General features: G+C 42.3%; 1 protein-coding gene across 5 annotated transcripts in view; it reads right to left on the reverse strand.

Moving 5' to 3' along the window:
• LOC130393184 (nuclear factor 1 C-type-like) overlaps positions 1 to 15,496 on the reverse strand; it is a 25,190-nt gene extending 9,694 nt beyond the window's left edge. For 2 of the 5 annotated variants that reach the window (XM_056603799.1, XM_056603798.1), the window contains exons 1-6: positions 15,221 to 15,496; positions 7,112 to 7,282; positions 6,479 to 6,655; positions 6,092 to 6,275; positions 1,208 to 1,282; positions 445 to 519 (exon numbers count right to left, since the gene is read on the reverse strand). In XM_056603799.1, the coding sequence (XP_056459774.1) occupies positions 445 to 519; positions 1,208 to 1,282; positions 6,092 to 6,275; positions 6,479 to 6,655; positions 7,112 to 7,282; positions 15,221 to 15,298 (760 nt within the window). In that variant the 5' untranslated portion in view covers positions 15,299 to 15,496. Of the gene's footprint in view, positions 1 to 444; positions 520 to 1,207; positions 1,283 to 6,091; positions 6,276 to 6,478; positions 6,656 to 7,111; positions 7,283 to 12,798; positions 13,820 to 14,641; positions 15,164 to 15,220 lie in introns of those variants that run through there. The other 3 variants (XM_056603800.1, XM_056603802.1, XM_056603801.1) reach the window with 3 other exon arrangements.
• Positions 15,497 to 25,000: the final 9,504 nt, after the last annotated feature.

A 25,000-nucleotide genomic window follows, 5' to 3' on the forward strand; every position in this document is an offset into this window, starting at 1 on the left:
GAGCGAGCCGAAAAGAGACGAAAAAGAGACTTTGAAAATGAACAACCCATAAAAAGCCTCCCCACCCTCTCTACCTACGTGTCTCAACCATTGATAAGTGTTGCATCCACCCATCTGTGATGACAGGCAAGATGTATTCCCAGAACAAATCAGGGAAGAGATGCCCTGATGGTTCGGGATGGAGCCAAGAGTGGTCTAAAATCAAAATCGTCTCATACAGCGGCAGGTGCAGACATTCCTACTGAACATTTGCAACTTTCTGAACACTTACACTCCAATAGTAGCTCTTAAATCTTACCTACAGCTCCCTTAAGAAATAAAGATATGTGTATAGAATAGAGTGGTAAGCGTAATAAGAGAATATAAGAGAGGAATAAGTTAAAAGAGTCAAGTGACAAGTTATAAGGGGTCCTAAAAGAGTCACATGAGGGCAGGGGGACTTACTTCTAGAGACCTGGACCAGCTCAGTGACACTGAAAACTCCTGAGGTGACAAAGCTGTCCTGGAACTCTGGCCCCTCTATATGAACACAACACAAAACACGACTTGAACACGACTCCATTGTTGTGTTGGGACTTTAGAAATGCGGAAATGGTTGTGGAAAATAGAAAGCAACCGGATGTGTGATAGCGATCGTAACTGTTCACACTACCACTGTTAGAAAAATAAAATATAAATATTTTCTGGTTGATTTAAACGAGGCTGTGCAGCATAATGATGTTTGTTTTTGTAGCTACTACAATTTTGATTGCATGTGATAGTTCTCAGTCTCACTTTGGATAGCAGCGTCTTCTAAATTATGCCTTAATGACTTAATGATGACTAAATGTAAATGACGTCAGAATACTGCTGTGTGTATTCTTACTGTAAAGGAGGGCAGGGGACACACAAACAAAACTGTGTGTGTTTGTGTGTGTGTGTGTGTGTGTGTGTGTGTGTGTGTGTGTGTGTGTGTGTGTGTGTGTGTGTGTGTGTGTGTGTGTGTGTGTGTGTGTGTGTGTGTGTGTGTGTGTGAGTGCTGGTGTGTGTGGGTGCGTGTGTGTTTGCTTGCCAGCCTGCGTGCGGGTGTGTGTGCGTGCCTGTGTGAATGCCTGTTTCTGTGTGTGCGTGTGCGTGTGCGTGTGTGTGTGTGTGCGTGTGTGTGTGTGTGTGTGTGTGTGTGTGTGCGTGCGTGCATGTGGGTGTGTGGGTGTGTGCATTTTCTCACCCATGGTGGTGGTTCTGCTGTCCTCCTGATCAGAACCGAGCCCGGTGCGACTTGGACTGCTGTTCTGCTCAGCTTCTGCAGGGGAACACAGGACCACAAACAGACGACAGGATGAAAACTACACATGGAGTCAGGCCAAGGCGGTATAAATAAACCTAACGGCACATAACCGAGTAGCAGTAGCACAACGTTGTGATACCTTTTATGCAGTGTTTAGCTGCTTTGTCTTCATTTTTACTCAGAGACTAATAAGAAGGAACATGCATTAATCGAGATGAATGCTTTAGACCAGCTGGTTGTCAACTTGCGAGGCTGAGAATGTACGCATGAATGGGTGATTCATGAAAGTGCTTTCCAGGTGGCTATATAAATACTGTCAAATTCAACTAGCACTTATGCAGTCTGGTGATATATTCAGAAGACGGCCACAGAAAGGAGTAGGCCCACCGGTCTTGCCTATGGCAGGTTCAGAAACCTCTACACTCCAGCTGTAAAAATACGCTGAGGCTGTGGTCTGTCAGAGCTTTGTGATTATTAACTGAAGTCTTTGTTAGGAAACAGCCCTGTTTTAGACCAGTGTTGCTCTGCATGAGATTTTCATTTAGGCTTCAGGTGGACGATGCAACTTGACGAACTCACAACAAAGTCATTTCGTACTTCAGAAAACGAAAATATTGAATATTCCGATTCTTGGTTTAGAGAAGGGTTTAAGAAATCCTGATTGCTGAATGTCGGAAAAACGTTGTACAACGTTATTGTCACTTCATATGCAAAAAATTATGGCACATTGTAAAAATTCATCCACGATTTCACAGCACTGAAGTTAGAAAGGAATTTCTCTATTAAACATACTTTGGATTGTTATATATTTCCTATTTAATTGCTCCTCAGTATGTCTCAAACTAGCTAATAATTGTTTGCGATAGCCTTATGGTAAATCACGGAGAGTTTCAAGTTCATTTGAGCTCCTCAAATACTCTAAAATCCATGGAGGAAAATTGTCAATGTGACAAATTAAGGGGATTTTTACCTCCCGAACCAAGACTGTAAAACTAAGCCCCAACTAGAACTCCATAGAAGCTTTGGAATGGCTACTTCACTGGATATGTGCATGTAGCTGCTATACCGCTAGGCATTCCAAATTCATATTTGTTATTTTTGGCTTGTATCCAGGTTTCAGATGCACCATTTTTTGGTGAGAATCCGTTATTGGCCCTTTTCCAGGATGTCTTGACTTGAAGATTCACGTGAAGCTGTCTCTGAGGAGGTTGGGGTTCTTGGGGAGTGACACGCACCATGAACTGCTGGCACTCTATTCTGGCCCCCACCCCCTCTCTGTTTTGTCTGTGTCAGCTAGAAGAAGACTGGATGCCAAGCGAGAAGGCTGTTGCTACTGGCACACACAAAGACTGACCCGGAGAAGGGCATAGACACAAAGAAAGAAAAACAGAACGAGGGAGGGAGGGAAAGAGACAGAGAGAGAGAGAGAGAGAGAGAGAGAGAGAGAGAGAGAGAGAGAGAGAGAGAGAGAGAGAGAGAGAGAGAGAGAGAGAGAGAGAGAGAGCATTGGAAAGAAAGAGAAAGGCAAACATTATAATATGTTTGAAACCAGACAGAGACAGAGACTTTTCTAACTACTTTGACTTGTTTTTTTTACGCCAACCTCAATTCAAACGAGAATGAAAAAATAGAAATAAATCTGAGAGAGAAAACAAAAGGAAACTGTGTGTGTGATGATATCCATGTCTACCGTGGTAATCCTAACAATCAACAAAACATTATGCCCACTCCCCCACGCTTCTCCTCGTCGGTTGCAACAAACAGCGACGACTCGACAGATCTAGAAATTACAGCCTGCAGGTTTACTTAAATTCCGACACACACGCCGAATGTTCAACACATCTGTAGGTGATTTGGAAGGATACACATCTACTTCTTTTTATTTCAGAGAAGAATTTCCAGTGTGCATTTAGAGACCCGGTAATGGCGTAGGCTGTTGGCACAGTCGCCCACTGCTGAAGGATTAAGGTTAACGTTTGCCTTCGTATTTTAAATGCCGGAGGACAGATTAATGGAAACATAACAGAATCCCCACCGTTACCCCCTTTTTTCACACAAATCTTCAGAGTAGGAGTCTCCAAACTGGTCCAGCCGCGATGGATTAAGTCAATTGGACTTGATTCCTTAGCCACGGCTGAATTTCATGTATTTTTAAAATAATTTGCAAGACAATGTTTTTTGTCAAAACTATGCACACATGTTTTACACATACCCTGTGGAGCTGCAAGACCTCGCCATTATCATAGGCCTGTACACTAATTTTTCTCTATGCAAATTGATAAATCTCGAAGAAAATCCAGAAGGTCTATTCATTTACTAATGGATTAATGTCGAGACCCATCCTTAATAAAAGAAAAAAAAAACTGAAGGTGTGGCTGGTAAGCAAGTAAAGGGTTGGGTGCGGATTTTACTGCCACTACTCAAATGCTAAATCCCTCTATTGTCAGCAAATTCATGGCAGACTCTAATTACACTTGAGATGGGGGTTTGATGTGAATCGACTCTGACATCGGAGAAAATTGCAGTGTTTCGTCTTTTTTCTCCTCCGAAAGGTCACATCTTAACTGTTTGCTGCTGTTCACGAAATGCCTTAAAACCGCAACACATGCAAAACCACAAACAGACACGCACATAACGAGTGCAAACATTGTTCATTTTGCTGTGTACTCCATCCCTATTAGGGAGGCGCTGGCCTAATGAACGCCATCCGGGGCCAAGTTGACGACAGTGTTGTAAAGAAAGCCTTCTCATCTCATGCGAGGCAATCATGGCAAGATGAGTAGCAGCTCATATAAATATGCGCAGTGTTTTTTTTTTTATATAAGTTCCAATGTTCCTTGCTTCAAAAAAAAGAGAAAAAAATGCCAATATGAAAACCAGATGTGAACACCGTGTTCCCTTCCATGGGTTTTGGAACCGGCGCGTACGAGTCATATTAAATATGTTTTCACAAAGAGCTTGGAGCCAGCCAGTGAGAGAGAAGAAGCCGCCTGGACCAAGCCCCGCCCCCCCCTGCTGCCCCCCTCCTCCCCCAGCTATGGCCCCCCTGGAGTCCAATCCCTTACCAACGGTTGGCTCTTTCCTTTTCCAAGCATCTCATTCAGCATTCTAACTGGCACAAAAAAAAAAGCTTTTTCCTGTATCTGTTTGTTCATTGTATGCTATACCTATCACACACGCTTCAATGTAAATGTTCAACAGATTATTTTAGATAAGGCCCCATTTTATTATTATTATTAATAGAATATCGTTGTTAGTATTATGTCATATTTCTAAGATATGAGCATCTTCATTTCTTTTCTGCATGGTGCTGGGGTCTGAGGGAACAGTCTAATGCAGTGAAGAAGGCTAGAAGGTTACAGCCCCAATCTGTAAGGACATCACTGGAACAACAAGAAAAAGAGGTAGATCACGTAAGCTAACCTCTTTATAATAATCGTCAAGTTGAAAAATTAGATCTAGGCCTTCCCTCAGTGTCCTCTGTCTGGTACACACAGGGAGCAGCTAAAAATAACCTGGGAACTTACATCAATAAGCATTGTCGGTAAGGCAGGCTTAACAACAGGCAGGCCGGCATCGTGTGTGTGGTGTGTGTGTGTGTGCGGTGATTGTGTGTGTGTGTGCGTGCCTGTGTGTGTGCGTGCCTGTGTGTGTGTGTGTGTGTGTGTGTGTGTGTGTGTGTGTGCGGTGATTGTGTGTGTGCGGTGATTGTGTGTGTGTGTGCGTGCCTGTGTGTGTGCGTGCCTGTGTGTGTGCGTGCCTGTGTGTGTGTGTGTGTGTGTGTGCGGTGATTGTGTGTGTGTGTGTGTGTGTGTGTGTGTGTGTGTGTGTGTGTGTGTGTGTGTGTGTGTGTGTGCTGTGTGTGTGTATCTCTGTGTGTGTGGGTGTCTGTCTGTCTGTCTTTCTACAGGCTCTAAAAGCTTAGTTTCCGCTGGGATCCTTTCCGATTTACAACGTTCCCTCACTCCCTCACTGGGTTTGGCTGAAAGCGTACTTCCTTTAACCCCGCTCAAGGCTTTAGTTGTGGCAAACACACAGACTGGATCTCAATAAAGAACGTCATATAATGGAGAGCGCAACAATTTGTCAACTACTTTGCACTATTTTCCCTTACATAATTGAATCTGTTGACGATTCCAATCCCCACTTTGATCAAGTGCCATTTTAGCACAAGTGCTTCGCTAAATGTGGCCCTGGCCCTGACAACAGAATCATTTCTCAACTTCTCTGATTGCAGTTATTGAGTTATTCAAGTCATTAGTAATTGTTACTTCTCAACATTTTAATTAGGCCTTGTAACCCATTTTCTTCATATCATTTTGATTCAGCGAGGATAAAGGTGCTTAAGGTGAACCCAGGGCTTCACCTGAGATGACCCATTTATGTCCCTCCTTACCTCAGCTTCATCATCCATTAGGCGCTTTGTTGCCTCTCTCTCTCCACTCTTGGATATTTACAGACTCAGTCTGTCTATTGAATTGAAGAGCTTGTTGCGTTCTCTAGTGTTTGATCGTTTTTACGAAGAGACCCCCACCCGTCTCTAAAACAAACTTTTTATTTTACTTTCCTTCTTTGTTTCTTACCATCAAATGCTGACTTTGTTGTTCGAATCAATAAACGTTTTGGAAAATATGACCCCCCTTTTGATTTGTTGAGCTGCAGAGATCAAGGCATAGTTGTGTTGGCCGAGTGAGCACAAAGATTTGTCAGCCTCCCAGCTGCCAGCACACTCACATGACTTTGATAGATCAGCAAAGTTTTTAACACGCAAGATGGCACTAAGAGAAAAATGGCTAAAGATGACCGGAGGGCGGGGGCAGTCACCTCTCTCCTGCACGTAGTAGGCCAGGTAGAGGTCCAGCTCCTTGACGGACACGGCGATGTGTCTGGGCTGAACACACAGGATGGGGTTGGAGCAGTGGCCTCCCTTCACCAGGCGCTCCCCGTCCGTGCTCTCCAGTGGGATGCCCTTGAAGAGGATCACCATCACCAGGTCCAGGCGCCACACCTTGGGGGGAGAGGTGGGGGAGGGAGGGTCACCCACGCTGCACCCATATCCATGTCTATGTCTTGCATTATCACACGCATGTCGTTGCAAAGGTTGGATGTTTCTCTGTGCTTTCTATCTGGAAATGCATACGTCGTCAACCGAAATGCATCAAATGCGCCAGACATAACATTGGCTATACAAATGTGAGGGTGAAATATTACTTTGTCTGCTTGTCTGAGACAGTCTATGCGCCTCATCTTTCCCTTCTGGTCGGGGTTGGACAGCACACAGCATGCTGGCTTCTTCCCAGTGATGGACAGGACAAAGTTCTCCCGGCACTCTGGCCGTATGTCTTTCCTAAGCTTGGCCAGGAGACGGCTGGCCCACTTCTGCTTCACCTGGACGAAAGACAACAAGACATTGGACAAGCCAAAGATAAGTAGTGTGAGTAATTCAATAGTTCAATACAATATATCCACACACTACACTATTAGGTTGACAGCTGCCGGGTAAAACATTCCTAAAAAAAAAGTCAAACCTCAGGCATTGTATTAAACATAAGACTTTAATTATAGGGGCGGTAGGTACGATTTAAGAGCTATTATTTGAGTGTAAGTAGTTTGAAATGGCATAGCCATCCGTCATCTTTAAGTGAGGGAAATACGCTGGGAGAATATCTGCTTTGAGTTGATCATTTTCAAGAGGCACACATTCCTGCATCTTGAACGATGTAGATGTCGCTCTTAGCCGCCTCACAGCTCATTTCTGTGCGTGTAGATGAATGCATTTCAGGTGTCCCCTGTTAAAGTGGCAGCAGGACAAAGAGAGCCACCTCATAGCTCCCAGTCACTCACCTCTGCCTTTTCACCCAGCAGTTCGTCCTTGACTGCTCTCTCTTCTTCTTTGGTCATCCTCTTCTCGTGCTTCTTGAAGTACTTCCTCTTCCTGGCCTGCAGGTTGAACCAGGTGTAGGCGAAGGCCCGGACCTGGGGCAGTAGTGCCTCGATGAATGGATGGAACTCATCCTGATGAGGGGGAAACCCAGAGGAACACAGTGTGAGGACTTAGAGAGAGATCCTTGATGAAACAGTAGAATGATGGCATCTAACACTTTGTCAGGTAGTGTGAAAGGTTAAAGCATTAAATTCAAATTATAACTATCTTTTAATAGCCGTGGTAAAATATATTACTTTGGTATTAAGACACTTTTCTTCATCTAATTTAGTTTTTTCCACCATCACATGATTGAGCTATACCAGGGTTTGGACCAATTAAAGGTTTTTCCACCTAACCATATCCTGTGTGTATTTTGGATCAACATTTCCTACCAAATGTGCCACGTGCGTGTCTGATGCACCTGTGTTTCTCCTTCATTTCCTTTACTTTCTCAATGTTTTCTTGGCTTACTTTCTCTTACTTTTCATTTTCCTTCCTGTTCCTGCTAATCGTCTTTTTATGTCGGTAACTCTCTTTCCTTCACACCTCAGCTGCCACATTGTCATTGTTCTATTCATTGATAAGTTGTTTTCAGAAAACCAAATCCTCCTTTGTTACATCGACTAGGGCCTTTTTCCTCATTCGTCACGTTTTCTGTTTGTTGTTAACCCTAACCCTATTTTGTAATTAATGCTTGAATTTGTTTCACGATCTTGGTCTTTACAGACGGCCAGAAGGATACTGTAAAAACTGATTTACTAGTATGTATACAATTGTACACATATTGTACAACTGTGTACAACTGTAAGCTGTGTCCATGGCCGCATCTGAGCAGTGATATCATTAAGTATTAACCATGCATATATTTCATATTATTTTCATGGTATAGTATTAACATAAAGCAATGCAAGCATTTATGGATAACGTAAGAGAATACCCATTGTTATCGGGATGATACAACCACCATTTACCGGTTTAATCCATAGAAAAATATCGAAAGATTAACGTTAGTTCAACTGTAAAAAGGCCTCTTTTTTAAAAAAGATTAAGCAGCACTTCCATATACCAAGTCATCTGCCCTCACACTTGACAACGTGTAACGGCCGATGCTGCCTATCTTATTTGTGTAATTACAGAAAACACTTATTTGAACATTAATTTGCAGTTTCCTAAAATGCATATGGAATGTGGTTTCAGGCAGGGTTTTGACAGGATTGTGCAAAAGTGACAAAAACACGAGCCAGCTGTTTGATTAGCTCACTGCAAGCATGCAGAGCGGATACAGGCAGCATGCTGGTTACATGTTTGCCAACACAAAACGTTGTTATCAAACACATAAAAGTCTACACCGGAAGTTAGGTTAACTAGTTTAGGATTTTAGATAAGGAATGCACATTCTTTTTCTGACCATCATTTTTTGTGTTTATTCTGAATTACTTCTAATTGTGTTGTGTTTCTTGAACAGGTGAATAATATTGTTTGAAAATGTATTGTGTGAATTGCAATAATATAAGGAGAAAAATATAATTATAAATATTGTAAATAATTATATATAATATATATATAATATATATTATGTATATTAACGAGAACTCAATAAAACCATGTTTAGAAGCCAACTGCAAAGTTAATGGCAGTGTGAAAGGAGGAATCAAGCTACTTGATGAAACATAAACCCGACTTTTGATAACGGTATGTTCAAAGGCTTAGGTATATTATAAATAAGCATTCATTCTATAATTCCTGAAGAAGGAAAGGAATTACTGCTGGAATTTCCTGTAGCATAAACCCCTTTAAATAGATTATTGACATTGTTTTTGGGAACCTCATTATTATTCAATAGAGAATATTGAATAGCAGAAATAAAAGGTTTTACAACATATCATGAGGGATTTTTTAAGGTCACAGGCATAGCCATCAATCCTGCTGGCTCCAAGCCTGGTCTAATGTAACACACACACACACGCTCTCTCACACACACATTAAAACGCACTCGTTCTCTCACACACAAACGCACACACACACACACAGACACACTCTCTCTCACTTACACAATCACACACACTCTCACTCACACAAAAGTACATACACACACACTCTAACACCCACACACTTACACACACTCGGTAAGACACACACACACACACTCGCTAAAACTCACAGACACACACACACACACACACACACACATACACTCGCTAACACACACAAACACACACACACATCTTGTCTCCTTACACAGAGGCCTGCACTTTATGAGCTTTCTCTCAACGGCCGAGAACAGAGCAATGTTGAGGCCGGTAAGGGTCGGAGGACATTCAAGACTCTTGGCTTTGACGTTTAGAAACGATTAAACTCTGCACCTCTTTATACACTACCAATGTAGTCATGCAAGCCACAGTGAAACACAGGTTCCACTCGGAGACCTAAACTTTTATACAATCAAAAACAAAGTCTCAACAATGGACCGCTCTAACCAAATATACATCTTCTAACTCTTATTTGTCCTGGAACAATCAGGCGATAAGGCGATAAGGCAAATAAAATCTGATCACTCAAAAGTGATCAATCTAGTCCCCAATTATAAAATATACCTTATGCCACGCAAATGTGTTTTGTGGCATACTGGAATTTTCGACGCTACCCATCCACAATCCTGGATGAAGTTAGATTACACTAATAATCCAATTTCACACTGCTAGAGGCAATGGCTGTGTGCATATATTTTGATAGATGGATGACAGATGAAAACCAATGCGTGGAAAATTCAAAACGATAACTGAAGTCCAGGATTGGACTGATGAACTGACTCATGCATGAATTGAGGAATGAATGGATGGATAATCACCCTAAAAGGCGCTGTTTTCCTCTCAGCACAGGCAACCTATAGCAATTTAATTAAGTGGTAAATTCGTACCTTAAATAACATTAGTAGAGGAGAACATCCTTTGCAAAATGTAGAACTATCTCCTTTTGCAATCTTGGCACAGGTTCTAACATGAACATGTCTTTCTACAACATCTTAACTGTCCAGGAAGCCTGAACCTCCAATTTCAAAGCGCCCAAATCACTTTAATCCATCAAAAAGGCAACATTAAAAACAGTCATTACAAATAGATTAGGTACATCTTACTTTAGAGACCATATCCGTAATCCCTGCTGATTGACATTTGCTTTGGTGTGTAGTCACCAACACGCTGCTCAATGGTGTAGCTGTTGGAGGCTAGTTGGCCCAAGGACACCTATAACTTTGCACAGCAGGTAGGATGGAGTCTCCATCATTCTAATTGAGATTACCTAAGCAACCTGCTGAGCTAGTGCCACCTCTGGGAGGATAACTGAGTTTGCATTATACTGTATGAGCAAGTAAAACATTTGATTTAAACCAAATTAAACCACTACTCCTGATGAACACAACTATAACTGTGATCTCATTCAACCAGTGAACTAATAACATAATTAATGTATGACATTGACCATAGACTAATATTTTACAATCAAGCAAGATACATTTCAGAGCTGTTATTGCTTGTTAACAGGGCTATTAGCTGACTCAATCGTTGGTATGGCTTGTCATGAGGGCTTGGAGTAGGTCAGGAGTGGCTTGATTGGTTACAAGACTCATTTGCAGTGTAATTTCTGCCACCCTAACCCTAACCTTTTAGTTTAAATAAATTGAAGCTTAGGCACAGATAGCATAGGTTTGTATCTGCTCTTTAAAATATGAACATGCTGCGATCAAACACAAATTTGTCGATGAGATTCTGAGTACAGCATGTCATTTCTAGAATTCCTATTTTTTGGTGAGACCACAGTAAAATAGAATAATAACTTGCGTAGACAAAGGGCTTTGTTGATGCCTCTCCACAGTAAATGACTGGAGGGCATATCAATCCTGTCTCCTCTCATTGCCAGATGTCTTCTCTGCTCTTTCCCCAGTCACTTCAACTTGTCCGTTCTATACTTCATGCTCAACTGGCAGCTGTCCAAAAGGGAATCTTCTACTGCTACCCACAAACTTTAGACATATTTTCGATGACTACATAGACGAGACTCCCAGATTATTCATTCTTGGGTTACTTCAGGACACATCAAATAAGCTCTTATCGCTTAAAGATTATTAGAATATTTAACATAGTTTTCTGCTAGTCTGTATGGTTTTGGATAGTCATTGGAGTTGACAATGTTGTGGCCCTTACATGAACAACCAAAATCGTTGTTCATGTAAGGGTTACCATAGCCATGTGGTTGACATTTAAAATACAAGGGTTCATCCTTCTTTAACCAACTGTTGTAGGGGACAAAGTAGCACTGGAAATGTAGCTCCCAAGGTAAGCTACAGATGCCTAACAGTGGTTTAAGACCAAAGTCATGGCAAAGAATTGGCATGGTTTAAAAAGAAAGATCCTTGAAATCTTAAGCATGATCAGTCCTGTTTGTGGTGTGGGAGGAGTAACATTTGCTTCTCTCAGAAAACTTAAGAAATGTGAATGTTGCTTCTTATCCAAAGACTTTGGTAGGAAAAGTTGAACACCACTTATTAATATAAGAGATAAAACAGCATCCTACTCAACAGAACATGAAAGCGATGACGGATATATATCCCTGTTCCTTTATGGACATATACAGTAGTTTGGTGGTTTCCTGATGTCTTAAATCAAAGCAAATATGGCGCTAAAATGACACCAAACCACAAATAAAATTCCTATTGGATAAGCCAATCCTGGGCCAGTGGTGTTTTTCTGGATGCAGTTCCAACGTAACACCAGCAGAGAGAGTATGTGAAGGATTACTTTAGAGAGAAAGTGACGCGGTCAAAACAGCCCTGATAAAGAACATATAAATCGTTTGGACAAAGTAATAATGCATTTTAAACACACATGCACGCACGCACACACACACACACACACACACACACACACACACACACACACACACACACACACACACACACACACACACACACACACACACACACACACACACACACACACACACACACACACACCTTCTGTGTTAGAGACCTATACAACTTATCCATACATTTTACATATAGTCTAGACAAGTACCACAATGCCTTGTAGTTTTCAGGGTATAACTTTAACATCACTATAAAACGAGCATTTGCCATGAATTACATTCTCGATTAAATTTGTCAATATAAATATCCATAACTTGAGCAGCCTATTTAACAAGGTTTTTGTTAATGCAGCCCACAACAAACACTCTTAGTGAATCGGAATCCCACTACCAATCTCCCATAATAATAATTCACCATACTCTTTCTACGATCCATGTCTTCAACGTTCTCATCTGTTTAGCCTACCAAATCGTGATCATCGCCTATCCAAAAGTATTCTAACTGATCTGTAAAGCCTTAATCTTCTGAAAGGGAACGGACATAATTCAAATCAGTGGGAAAACCTCGACTAGAGACAGGCTGCTGGCCAGCACGGATCCCGCTCTTTTCAGGGCCGGAGCTCCCTGGGTACCGACCCCGGTCTCCGGTCCCAGCTCAAACACGTAGGCTACAACGACACGTTGAAAACAGACATTGCGGACAAGCAGCTTCACACACGCATGCACAAATAGGATAGTTCTATACCTGAGACAGAGAGAGGGGAGAAAACATCATATTGCGAAAGCAGAGTGAAACCAGGAATCACTCTGAAAGAATCATCCCCCTGGTTTAGGAATAGTGGAAAAAAAGAAAAAAAGAAAGCGTTGTCTTTTCATTAGTTTGGCCGGGAGTGAAAACGGCCCTTCGTCAGCACGTAGGTTTTTGTCGAGACATATCCAAATAAGTGTTTTCTAGAGCGAATTTCCGTAGTCGTTGAACTGTTGTTTTTTTTCTAGATCCCGCGGAGCTCGTGTCGCCTCGGATGACTCCGCTACGTCGAAAGCGTGACGTTAAGCCCAGAACTGATGACACGCCAGGAAAGTTGAGGAAAAAGACTCCGAAGAGGAAAAAAACACAATCTTTGGACCGAATGTTACAGTATAATATCGCCGGAGGTGTAATGGAGCCAGTGAACTGTGCCATTCAGAGAAGGAATAAGAGCAGAGGGAGGAGATGTATGAAAGAATGAGAGTCTGCGGAGGGAGGAATGGAATGACGTTATGAATACAGCCCATCCCAAATACAGGCTTAAAGCCGCAGCAGCTGTTGTACTTCGTTTGATTTCTATAAGTAGCGTTATAATATGCACATTATCGGCCCAATGAGACTCTTTCAAAAGCTCGTTTCTGATCCTGTGGTAAAGTTATGCGTGGTTGCCAATATGCATTGAGGATTTAACGCCACCTGGCAGGATTTAACCCTTGCAGCTAGTTTGACAGTTCGTTTAAATATGTCCTTAATTCAATCGACCCATCTAGTAACCGATTTAAAGTTGGTCCATTATCCGCACGCACATGGTCGTAGATGAAGAATACCTGCAGGGTGCTGCTAAAGTCCTAAAATATAATGCATAGATCAACAAGAATGCATGGCAACTTGAGCCCTAGCAAAACCGGGTAGTTGCTACAAACAAGAACCCATTGACATAGCCTATGCTTAAGGGAGATATTTAAAAATGTTTAAATGACGTCTCTATGAAATAGACTTGGCTTTGCTATTGACAGTAGGCTCTCTGTAAGATGACCCAGAACTTGTGGGCCCATTCGTTTTGGTCCCTTCTCTCGAACAATAGTCCCATCAGTTTTGCTGTATTGTATTTTGTCTGCATGGCACGGCAAGATAATGCATTTCTATATTTAACTGTATAGCCTGGGCTTACACCGCAGCCTCTAACCTTAAATTTCCATTTTCAGGTTTAATTAACACTCACAAGTGAATAAAAAGGTGACCTTAATGTGTCACTTTTCATTCCATGTAGGTAGGTTGTATCCCTGTTATATAAAGTAAACCAATTCGATTGTAGGATAATAATCACATTACTTTATGCTAAAAACTTGAAGAGGGCCAATTTACTTGAGCACACACACGCACACACACACAAACTCACACGTACACAAACTCACACACACACACACACACACACACACACACACACACACACACACACACACACACACACACACACACACACACACACACACACACACACACACACACACACACTCAATGTCTTAATCTCAGATATTCTTACTAAAAAAGGGCATTCAAATATTAACAGGTTCCCATATTAACCACTAACATATTAATCAGTGACGTCTATACTTGTATGAAAGTTGAATTAAATTGACGACAGAGTGTAATAACTTTTGGATATTCAATGTCTTCGTTAATTGTTTATTTTGCATAGGACTATGGCCTAATGCTGAGAAAGTACCATATTATAAAGTGGCATGCCAAAGAGCAGAATCCTTTCACAAAATCATATTATGTTCACATCTGTTATCTCAGTGAACACAGGTAGCGTGTTATGAAGACGTTATAGGCTCACAGGATATGGCATTCCCTCTCTAGCTCCTTCCCAGTCTCTGACGGGTATCTGCTCCGTGAAATACATCCCGGGACAGGAGGCCCTCTGCTGGCCCGACGCTCTCACTCAGTCCGCCGCCTCCGAACTGCGGCCATTTTCTGCTGACTGACACACAAACCAGGAAACCGAGACCGGAGCTGAACTTCAACTTGGCCTTCCGTCGTCCCGTGACGAACGGCCGCCGGGCCTGCTACCCGCGCTCCAACGAAAAGCCCCAAACTCAACAACTTTCACCGCTAGCCTACAGAAGGCGCCCATAGACACATTAAAGGGCTTCCCGTCCTCACTCGCTGCCAGGAAACAGAAACAGTTGGCTGCGGTCTCGCCCGAGAGCTGATACGAAGCCGCGAAAACAGCGAACCAAACAGCAAAAGGGGAGAGAGAGGGGGCTGAACAGAGGGGGAATATAAGCAACTCCGGACGCTTGATGTCAGACTTTCGCCTGCGCATATGTTGTTATCTCGCTTGCAATGCGTATTTTTAGAAAACCGGATCTTGAACGTAGCGTCCTAGTTCAGATTTTAAACGCATTTTGCCTACCATGTCGAAACAGAGCCACCGCCGTGGGAGGTTTAAGTTGATTTCACCGCCTCTCCATCCCGTGCTGTCGGTTATCATTCCATATCCATTTTATTATGCGCGTGCAGGAGTAAATCCGCGGTGCTCGAGACCAGAAACGTCCCGCGCCGAGACTAGACCTTCAAGGCAGAGTCCCCCCGCGCGCCGCCCGGTTGGCTGCGGCAGGAGAGAGTGTTGAGCTTCATTTACCCTCTCCCTCCCTTCGTACACGCCGTTTATCTCTTCCTTTCTTTCTCCTCTCTTCTATGCCTCTCTTCTCCCTCTCTCTCTCTCTCTGTTTATATCGCTTAAGCCTTCACGCCCACAAAAAAGCTATATTCGCCTGACTTTCATTTAAGCCATGCACAGTTAAAACAGAAGATTCGCGTTGAGGTATCATCAGATTAGTTTAGAAGGACTATTTCTTGACGTTTCTTGTTCAACAGACATTGTGTCAATTTTTTTAAATATTTTATTCAAGCTGCTTATTATTATGATTATTAATATTGTTATCATTTTACAATGAAGTGTAATTATATTGCATTTATATATTTATATTGCACGTAGCCTATGTGTGCCCAATTGTGTTGACATTCCAAACCGAAAGGTAATTTAAAAACTAGATAGGCAGACTATATATTTATATATAGTCTGCCTATATATAGTCTGACAGATATTTAACGATTCAAATATCAGTAGCCTAGGATTTAAGCCGCAGAAGACTAGTTCGTTTTTGCTGAACACATGGTCAGCAGCAGTAACATGGGAAAGCCAGGCCCATTAGTTTGGAGTGGCCATCCAATGGTTCTCACAAATATTCACCACTTCTTCAATTGTGATTGTTGGAACTGGGGTCGGTTAGTGACAAGCGAGTCCCATTCTTTGATTTGCCTAAATAAGCTACTTGGACTAAATAACCTATTCATTCCATTGTTTCTAAGCATGGCGGCGGATCTCACTCACAGTATGATTTCATGCATGCCTATAGAAAGCAGTAGAGGGTTGATGCTTCCAAAAGGTTCCCTGATTAAACATCAAGTGGTTTGCCTCAGCCTGCATAAGATATAGGAATAAGGACATAAGCCTAGACCTGCACCATAGTAGGATATATCTTTAACTTTCCCATCCATTGACCACAAGCCTAGCCCAGTTATAACCTTTCCCCTGTCTTCCTCATTCCAATGCACCGCAGAGAAACAGCCCCCCTCTGGTTTTGGACCCTCAGAAACCCTAAGCTTTGCCTCCCAACGGCATGCTGAGCAGATCATGCCCTGCTGGACTCAAGATATCTTAATCTTAACCTGGTTGAGTACCCCATGGAACCATAACCTAAGCCCCTATGTGATGAGTGCAGGATACTCTTTATGTCACTATGGCTTTCAATGTCTCCGTGGGTTATGGGAAATGCAAAGGCTATATATACCATATATAGCCTTTAGAATTTGATTATGGTTTTGGAGTATGTTAAGTATACATTCATTGTCAAACAAAGCAAATCATTTCATTCGGATTGAATTCAAAGTATGATGATTGATCTTGACTGACTCCCACACAAAGATGTAGAATTGAAAAATATGGTATAATATTTTTGTATAGCCCAACCAAAGCCTTAAAGCTGCAACCATCAGCAATTTTTGCCCGCCCCACTTTGTTTAGATTGAGTCACATCATGGCGCACATGCATTTCACTATGGCCGTTTCTATAGATCGTAATGCATGAGAACCATGAAACTAAATCAAAACACAATTTAATCAAGACAAAGTGAGTCGGGCAAAAAATGCTGATAGCTTTAATTCCAACATACAGCAGCTAGGATAAAAACTAAGATGTCGCCGCCCTAAAAGGTTTCTGGTACGGGTGTTGATGTCTCCCTAAGCAGCTCCCTACTCTCTCCCAGAGGGCTGAGGGAACGATGGGATGTTGTCTTGATGCTAAGTGATCCATTTTACCTTGCAGAGCTGTGCCAAAGGAACATGTGGTTTGATGGTGCATATCAAAGGAAAAATGGCTAAATACCCTGAGCTTCTAAGCTGTTGGATCCTGTTTTAACGATGAAGACCAAAGGGGGAAGAAAGCATTTTTAAGAGATACCAGGCGTATCAAGCTGTGTAATGGCCTCATTGATTTGTACCAATTCCCAAAACGACATGGATAAAGAGAGTAGGCACACACTTTGGATCATATAAATGTAGATGGTTACAACCAGCAATGTCATCTCCAATATATTAATCAATGATGGATGGGTTCACACAGAGGTGTTAGATAGCACTCTGTAAAATGCCAGCACAGTGGTTGGCTACAAAATATAGTTTTTCTAAGTGTTCTGCATTCAATTACTACACAGCTGGTACCAAAACTAGTTTAAATTATATTTTATATATTATATTCACAATCCCCCATTTAACAACACATCTCCATCATGCTTTTCTTCATCCTCTTAATTTACTTGATCTACGTTCAAATCGAAAACTCAAGACAAAAAAAGGGCACTTTTCATAATTTCTTCCGATGATGGTGAGAGGAGGAAAGAAAGAAGCTAACTCCTTTACAGTGGTCACATGCTAGTAATGTGGAATAGAAAATGACGAGGAGAGGGAGCGTGGGGTGGTGGAAACTTTGGCCACAGCGACAGTCTTTTCTTTCCAGCAGTAGGAGTGAATGCCAGCTAGGTTTTACTGAATGCTTACTGAGGCCAAACTGGCTGTAATTTCCCTGCTTTTGACCCATTATGGCTTGTAGGGGGAGGGCAGAATTAGCCAACAAAAACAACTGCAACTACAGAATCAGAGCAAATATACTTCGCCAGTACCATGGCTGGTCTCATAAATGTATCAAGTTAAATTACATTTTTGTGTTTTTTATTTTAGGATTTACTTTGTTAAAAATAAATGTAGGCTATAGCATTTGTCCAAATATTAGTTTTCTCCAACAATGATTCTTTAGATTTAAGGGAAACATTTTTGTGTCCCATTTTATTGAGCTATCATAACCCATGATTGAGGACAGAATTCCATCTATAAAATGTTGAACCAGGGACCGAAAATACCTCGCAAGATAGATAGAGCCAGGCTGGCTGAGAAGCATGACCGATCAAGTCAATCTTTGCCACCGCTTAGGTCTGCTGTAATATAGTCAAGTGAAAAATAGACACAAATGGTGGAAACAAAGAAGGTATATCTCTCTCCCATTTTTTGACCAAGGTTGGGCTAAATCAGAGGATAATAGGGATACTATAACAGGGATAGGTGGATCGGATTCTAACAGAACCATATATATACGCAATGGAGGATTGTGAAGACAGTGCAGAGAAAATGATGCAGTATATGGTTTTGTTGACGGAGCACACTGATAAAGATGAAATGGACAAGACAGCAAGGGAGTCTAAACTTGTTATGACTTACTTAAGACATGCAGTAGGTGTGTGTTTGCATGTGTGTGTCTTTGCTTGTGTGTGTGTGTGTGTGTGTGTGTGTGTGTGTGTGTGTGTGTGTGTGTGTGTGTGTGTGTGTGTGTGTGTGTGTGTGTGTGTGTGTGTGTGTGTGTGTGTGTGTGTGTGTGTGTGTGTGTGTGTGTGTGATGTGGAGAACAAAAGAGAAGTAGTTGCTGATTCAGCCACTTTCAGTCTGCATAGCGATTCCCCCTTGAGGTGCGCATGCCCATAAAGGAGCATGCGGACACACACACACACACACACACACACACACACACACACACACACACACACACACACACACACACACACACACACACACACACACACACACACACACACACACACACACACACACACACATACAATAAAAAGCTCCAACTATATGACCCAAAATGGATTTTACTGTAATTTCAGCAGAGAGAGAGATATTATGATAGGTATATTATATTATACCTATCACAGCATAGAAAAACATTATTCCAAATTGTCTAACATTATAATGATGACGTTGATAATTTATTATATTTATGAATGAAATCTTGAAATAACACAAGAAAACATTCTTAACAGAAGAGTGGACAATATCAAAGCAGTATAATTTCATCAGCAAAAAAGTGTAAATTAAATATGCCTGGTGTGATATTGAAATGGGACAAATTAATACACGCTGGTGCCTGTTGATCCAGTGCATGGTTCCATAGACTCTGCATGCTCCAATAATCACTTCAACCTTAGAGGTCATTCAACGAAACACCACCACGGTAGAAGCAGGTAGACTCATCTATGGAGAAGCCAAGCCTACACGCACACAATAGCTGCAGTAACACAATCGTTTTCTAACCGCTTTTCAACATTATGGGGCAAATATGATTGGTGGGTATGTAGCCTGTTATTATTATTTTTTAATTAATATTATAAATGACTGGTAGTAGGCCTATACGTTTGATATGTCATCTATCTTTATCTAATGTATCAATAAGTCTCTGAGTTGCATGCAAATCTAAAAAGCATGATAGTATTACATTTATTGGAAATATGTAAGCCGGGACAAATACATGCTATTTTGCTTTATTTTAATGCTACGCCATTGCTAGCAGAGCTTTTTGCCAATTTCTACGAAGACCCTGAAGTGAGCAAATCTTTTACAAATGAATGACTATGTCTCCATCTAGTGGTTTTTAGTGTACAACAGTTGTCTTCATAAACTGGTATACAAACACTTCTCTACAGCATGTTCTCTCTCTCTCTCTCCATTCCCAGCCCCCCCCCCCCCCCCCCCCCCCCCTCTCTCTCTCTCTCTCTCTCTCTCTCTCTCTCTCTCTCTCTCTCTCTCTCTCTCTCTCTCTCTCTCTCTCTCTCTCTCTCTCTCTCTCTCTCTCTCTCTCTCTCTCATTCTCTGACTCACGCTCTATCGCTCTTTCTCTTGGTCTCCCTCCCTCTCTCTCTTTATCACTCTATCAACATAATTAATCCATCACTGTCCATCCTTACTCGCATTATATGTCTCTTTCTTTATATACATTCTATTTTCTTGTTTTTTCTTATCATCCAATTCATTTATTATTAGTAATTTATACATTTAATATATATTTAACTTTTTAAAGTTAAATGTATGAGTTGATATTAAGGGAAACCTTAATACATGTACTTGCAATTGCAGCACCTGTCACATTCCCTCTTATACAACAACTTTTGAACCACTTATTAAATAACTTTGGAAGATCTCCAAACACTAAGCTTGATTTCCTTGACTACCAGAGCACCAGTTTAAATCCCCCAGCATCTTACAGGATTCATCCCACAAAAAAGGCCAGAAAGGCGCATTATTCCGAGCCCTGATTAAAACTGAGACATAAAGCCTGAGGGCCCATATCCAACCACTTCCAAGTGGTCTCAGCTGGAAAGCAAAGCACAACTCTGTGAATTCACAGTGGCTGGATGTTGGAGTTCTGTTGTTCTTATGAAAAAGGAGGTTAAGAACTTGTGTCTCCCGAAGCATCTAAAATACTGGTACCAGGCATTTGCAATGATCCCTGCTTATGAGGGAACAGACTTTTGGCGAGATTTTGAATTTGTTTCATTTCTGTTTTAAACCAAAACATTATTATTTCCTTCGTTACTCATTGACACAAGTGAAGAATTGCTACATGCAAAGAGACACTTATGGTTAATGTTTTCTAACCCATTATGGTTCACCAAAGAGCATGGTCAGCTTTGCATGATTTCAACCCTTAGATTGCAACGAATACACTCAAGTAGTCTACAGTGTTGTTTCTCTTTAATCAATCAAGTTCGGGGTTATTTTTCAGTTGTGGGTACATCATATATATAGATACGGGGCCTCTCGTATGTATATATATATATATATATATATATATATATATATATATGCTTCCCACCCCCTTCTTTCCGTACTCTCCTTTTCTTTCAGTAACTCATTCTTTCTTTCTTTCTGTTTATCTCATTTTCCTAATTATGATACCAATGGTTTATTTCCTACTTCTATAAACACCTTGCCCACCCCTTCCCCTTATTTGCCACCCAGCGAGGTTGTTTAACATCCACATAGTTTGTATGGTTCAGGTTTAGGGTTTTGTGTTTATCTTCACAAACTATAGCTCTCAGAAATATAGTAACAAGAGGTTAAACCACAAACATAGAATATCCATTTTCATTGTAGCACATCTTTTTTTGTTGGATTGTTTGTTTTTCTTTCTTAAATTAGTTTAAAGGTTAGAAAAGGTTTAAACATGTAACATCTAATCTAATCTAATCAATTTATCTGAAACATTTTATTTTCACAAAAGACAAAAATCTAAAGGGAAACACACTTGTTCAAGTGGCTACTTGAATATACATCATGATGAGATGTACATATCTATCCCAGATGGAAAATAGGGGTTTTCATGAGAATACGAAGAGGGTAAAAACCCAGCCAGAACACACAAACATACATTTTAACCAGCTGCCAGACCTTCCACTGAGCTACAAGCACAAGTAGTTGGAGGGCATGATGAGGTTCAACTTACCATCCACCATGTCTTGGCTGTGACATCATAGCACAGCTGCCACTTCACCGAGCTGTCTGCCTCGCTGCACAGTCCGGACTGGGCTGCCATGACAACAGACTGGGAGGAAGATGGATGGAATAGAAAGTGGTTGACGAGAAGAGTTTGAGGGAAGACAGATTAGTCCAGACGGGTTCAAGCCTTCAGGTGTGAAGCTGGTTGTTTTCCCCAAGTTAGAACCTGGCCTTAACTGGTCGGACTTTGTCGGCAGTTTGTTCTTAAACGTAAATGCAAGTGAAAGACTTTTTAGTGCTACGACATTTATTTTGCCTCTGGTAGGAATATTACACGCCATTACAGATTTTTACAAACAAACGCACCTCGGTCTTCAAAGAACATAGAGTTAATGGTCATGTATGTATTAGATACTGAGCAGGGAGGTTCAGTGCAAAGGTTCAGCCAGCCTAATACTTACACATTATCTTTAACCTTGAGAAATAAGACCGATCATCTGAGGTGAGGATCCTTTAAGATTAGAAGGATTTTTCCACTCAGTATGACAATGTATGTTGTATTCAAGTCAAACAACGATGAGTTATTACTTACTACTTATCTTTGGCTGGCGGCTCTTGACTGTTACAGGCCCGAGCACTTTATAGTACTTCTTGGATCACCACCTGAAGATCACTATTTCGAGACCGGAGAAAACAACTCATAGTGAGCCACGACCGTCCCAGGAGACACGCTCACAGCCACAATGGAGCGGTGATATTCCTCCGTGTGATCAGCCGGCACCTGGAGCTCCTCAGCGATGTGCTCTGTCGTCCGGCTGGGAATCTGCCATGGCCGTGGAGCAGAACGTAATCACCACCACATGTGTGGTGTATCAGCCCTGCCAGGGGTCTCGTGAGCGGGTCCCGGTCCAGACAGCTCCTCGGTCCACGTGTTCAGCACCTGTCCCGGCAGGCCTGCTCCACGTTTGATTTCATTTCAATGAGAAAAGGGGGAAGCATGTCCCCTGAGTGACTTTGTTAGATCCACATTTGGTTCAGCCACTATAACTGCTGATGCAACTATCAGAAGACCTCACAGTCCTCCAAACTCCCCCAAAGAACCACTCCTCTACAGCATGTTCCTCCATTTCCAAGCCCCCTCCATCTCTCTTTCTCTCTCTGTCTCTCTCTCTCTCTTTCTCTCTCTCTTGTTTGCTCTCTCTCTCTCTCCCTCTCTCCCTCTCTCCCTCTCTCTCTCTCTCTCTCTCTCTCTCTCTCTCTCTCTCTCTCTCTCTCTCTCTCTCTCTCTCTCTCTCTCTCTCCCTCTCTCTGACTTGTTTTCTTTTTCTGACTCTGGCAAGTGGGCTGTCACTCCAAACTGGAGGATTAGGTTTTAGAGGCCACACACATACACAGACATGTGGACACACACACAGACGCGGACCCGCGCGCACACGCACACACACACACACACACACACACACACACACACACACACACACACACACACACACACACACACACACACACACACACACACACACACACACACACACAGATGCCTTTAGTACCGACTTAGCTAGATGATCCCAGCTGTTTCAACACGTGCAGCCGTAGCGGTCTTAACAATGAAATATATTTGCATGATGTATTCCCTTACCCAGAACTTCCAAGGATCAACTGTACAATAAAATACATCCGAGTGATCAGTAATGGGAAGGGTTTCAAGAACCATCCACTCTGTTTTCTTTTAAATGGAAATTACTGCGTTGAAGTTTAAAAAGCTGATGATGAGGATGATGATGACCGACGATCTAATTGCCTTTATGTCTTTCCATCCGCAATGACTCATTGACCAGTTTAAAACAACAATGACATTTCCCTTTCTTCTCAGTCTCTCTCTCTCTGATTCTGTCTTCCGACATTTTTATATCTCTTAGTGTGTGTGTATGTGTGTGTGTGTGTGTGTGTCTGTGAGTTATTGTGTTTGTATGCGTGTGTGTGTGTGTGTGTGTGTGTGTGTGTGTGTGTGTGTGTGTGTGTGTGTGTGTGTGTGTGTGTGTGTGTGTGTGCGTCATTGTGTTTCTATGTCTGTGTGTGTGTGTGCATAAGGCCTCCTTCTCCCATCATACCACAGGGTTTCTGAAGAGCGGGAAGAAGACACGGGAGCTGTTGGGTGGTGGCGGTGGTGGTGGCTGTGATGGTGGCGGTGATGGTGCTGCTCAAAGTAAAAGCTAGGCCCTGTACGAGAGCTGGGCTGTGGGTGAGTGAGTGGAGTGGGCTGTGTGTGTGACTGGGTCTGTGTGACTGTGTGTGTGTGCGTGTGTGTGTGTGTGTGTGTGTGTGTGTGTGTGTGTGTGTGTGTGTGTGTGTCTAAGGGGGGGGGCGAGGGAAGGGGGGGGTTAGTGGTGCTTGAGGTTGGTCCATGGGAGGAGGTTGACGGCTATCGAGAAGGTCAGCCTGTAAATGTCGCTCTGCCGCTTTAAGCCTGGGGTGTAGAACGGAGAGGATGAGACGGAGGAGGAGGGGCTTAGACGACTACTGTTTATTCTGGGGTTGTTGGGGGTTTTCCTTTGCATTGTGGATGGGCCAACCAAAGTTCAAGGCCATCTCATCAACACACATGGACTAGTGTGTGAATCGCCTTTATGTGCAGATGTGCTGTAATAATATCAGCAGAATGTGGTATTATAGTCATTGTGCAGGTAGTAGAAGTCGCCGTGAAAATATGAGAGAGGTGGGATGAAAGCAAAGACTTACCAAGGTGTAATGAGGGGGAAGCACAGAGACACAAACACGTACCCACACACACACACACACACACACACACACACACACACACACACACACACACACACACACACACACACACACACACACACACACAAACACATCATAAAAATGACAACAACCACCACTCAAGCTTCTAATTAGTGGACCAATCTATCAGCTCTGGGCTCCCGCCCCCTCTACTAATTAGCCAATTAGCCTCCCCCAGAGGTGTAAACAAGCAGGCCATCAGGTTTAAACACAGCTGCCCGTCAGCCAGCCTCGGTGGCAGTCTGGAGCAATGACTGGAGTTAGACATTGGAAATTACAGAGCATATGTACACTGTAGGGTTGAGCATGCATACTCGTACACACACACAGACACACACACACACACACACACACACACACACACACACACACACACACACACACACACACACACACACACACACACACACACACACACACACACACACACACACACACACTCACACACACACACACACACACACATTGCAGAAGACCCCCCAGCATACAGGAGGCAAATCACCCACC

The sequence above is a fragment of the Gadus chalcogrammus genome, chromosome 12, assembly GCF_026213295.1.
Source record: "Gadus chalcogrammus isolate NIFS_2021 chromosome 12, NIFS_Gcha_1.0, whole genome shotgun sequence".
Classification (NCBI taxonomy): Eukaryota; Metazoa; Chordata; class Actinopteri; order Gadiformes; family Gadidae; genus Gadus; species Gadus chalcogrammus.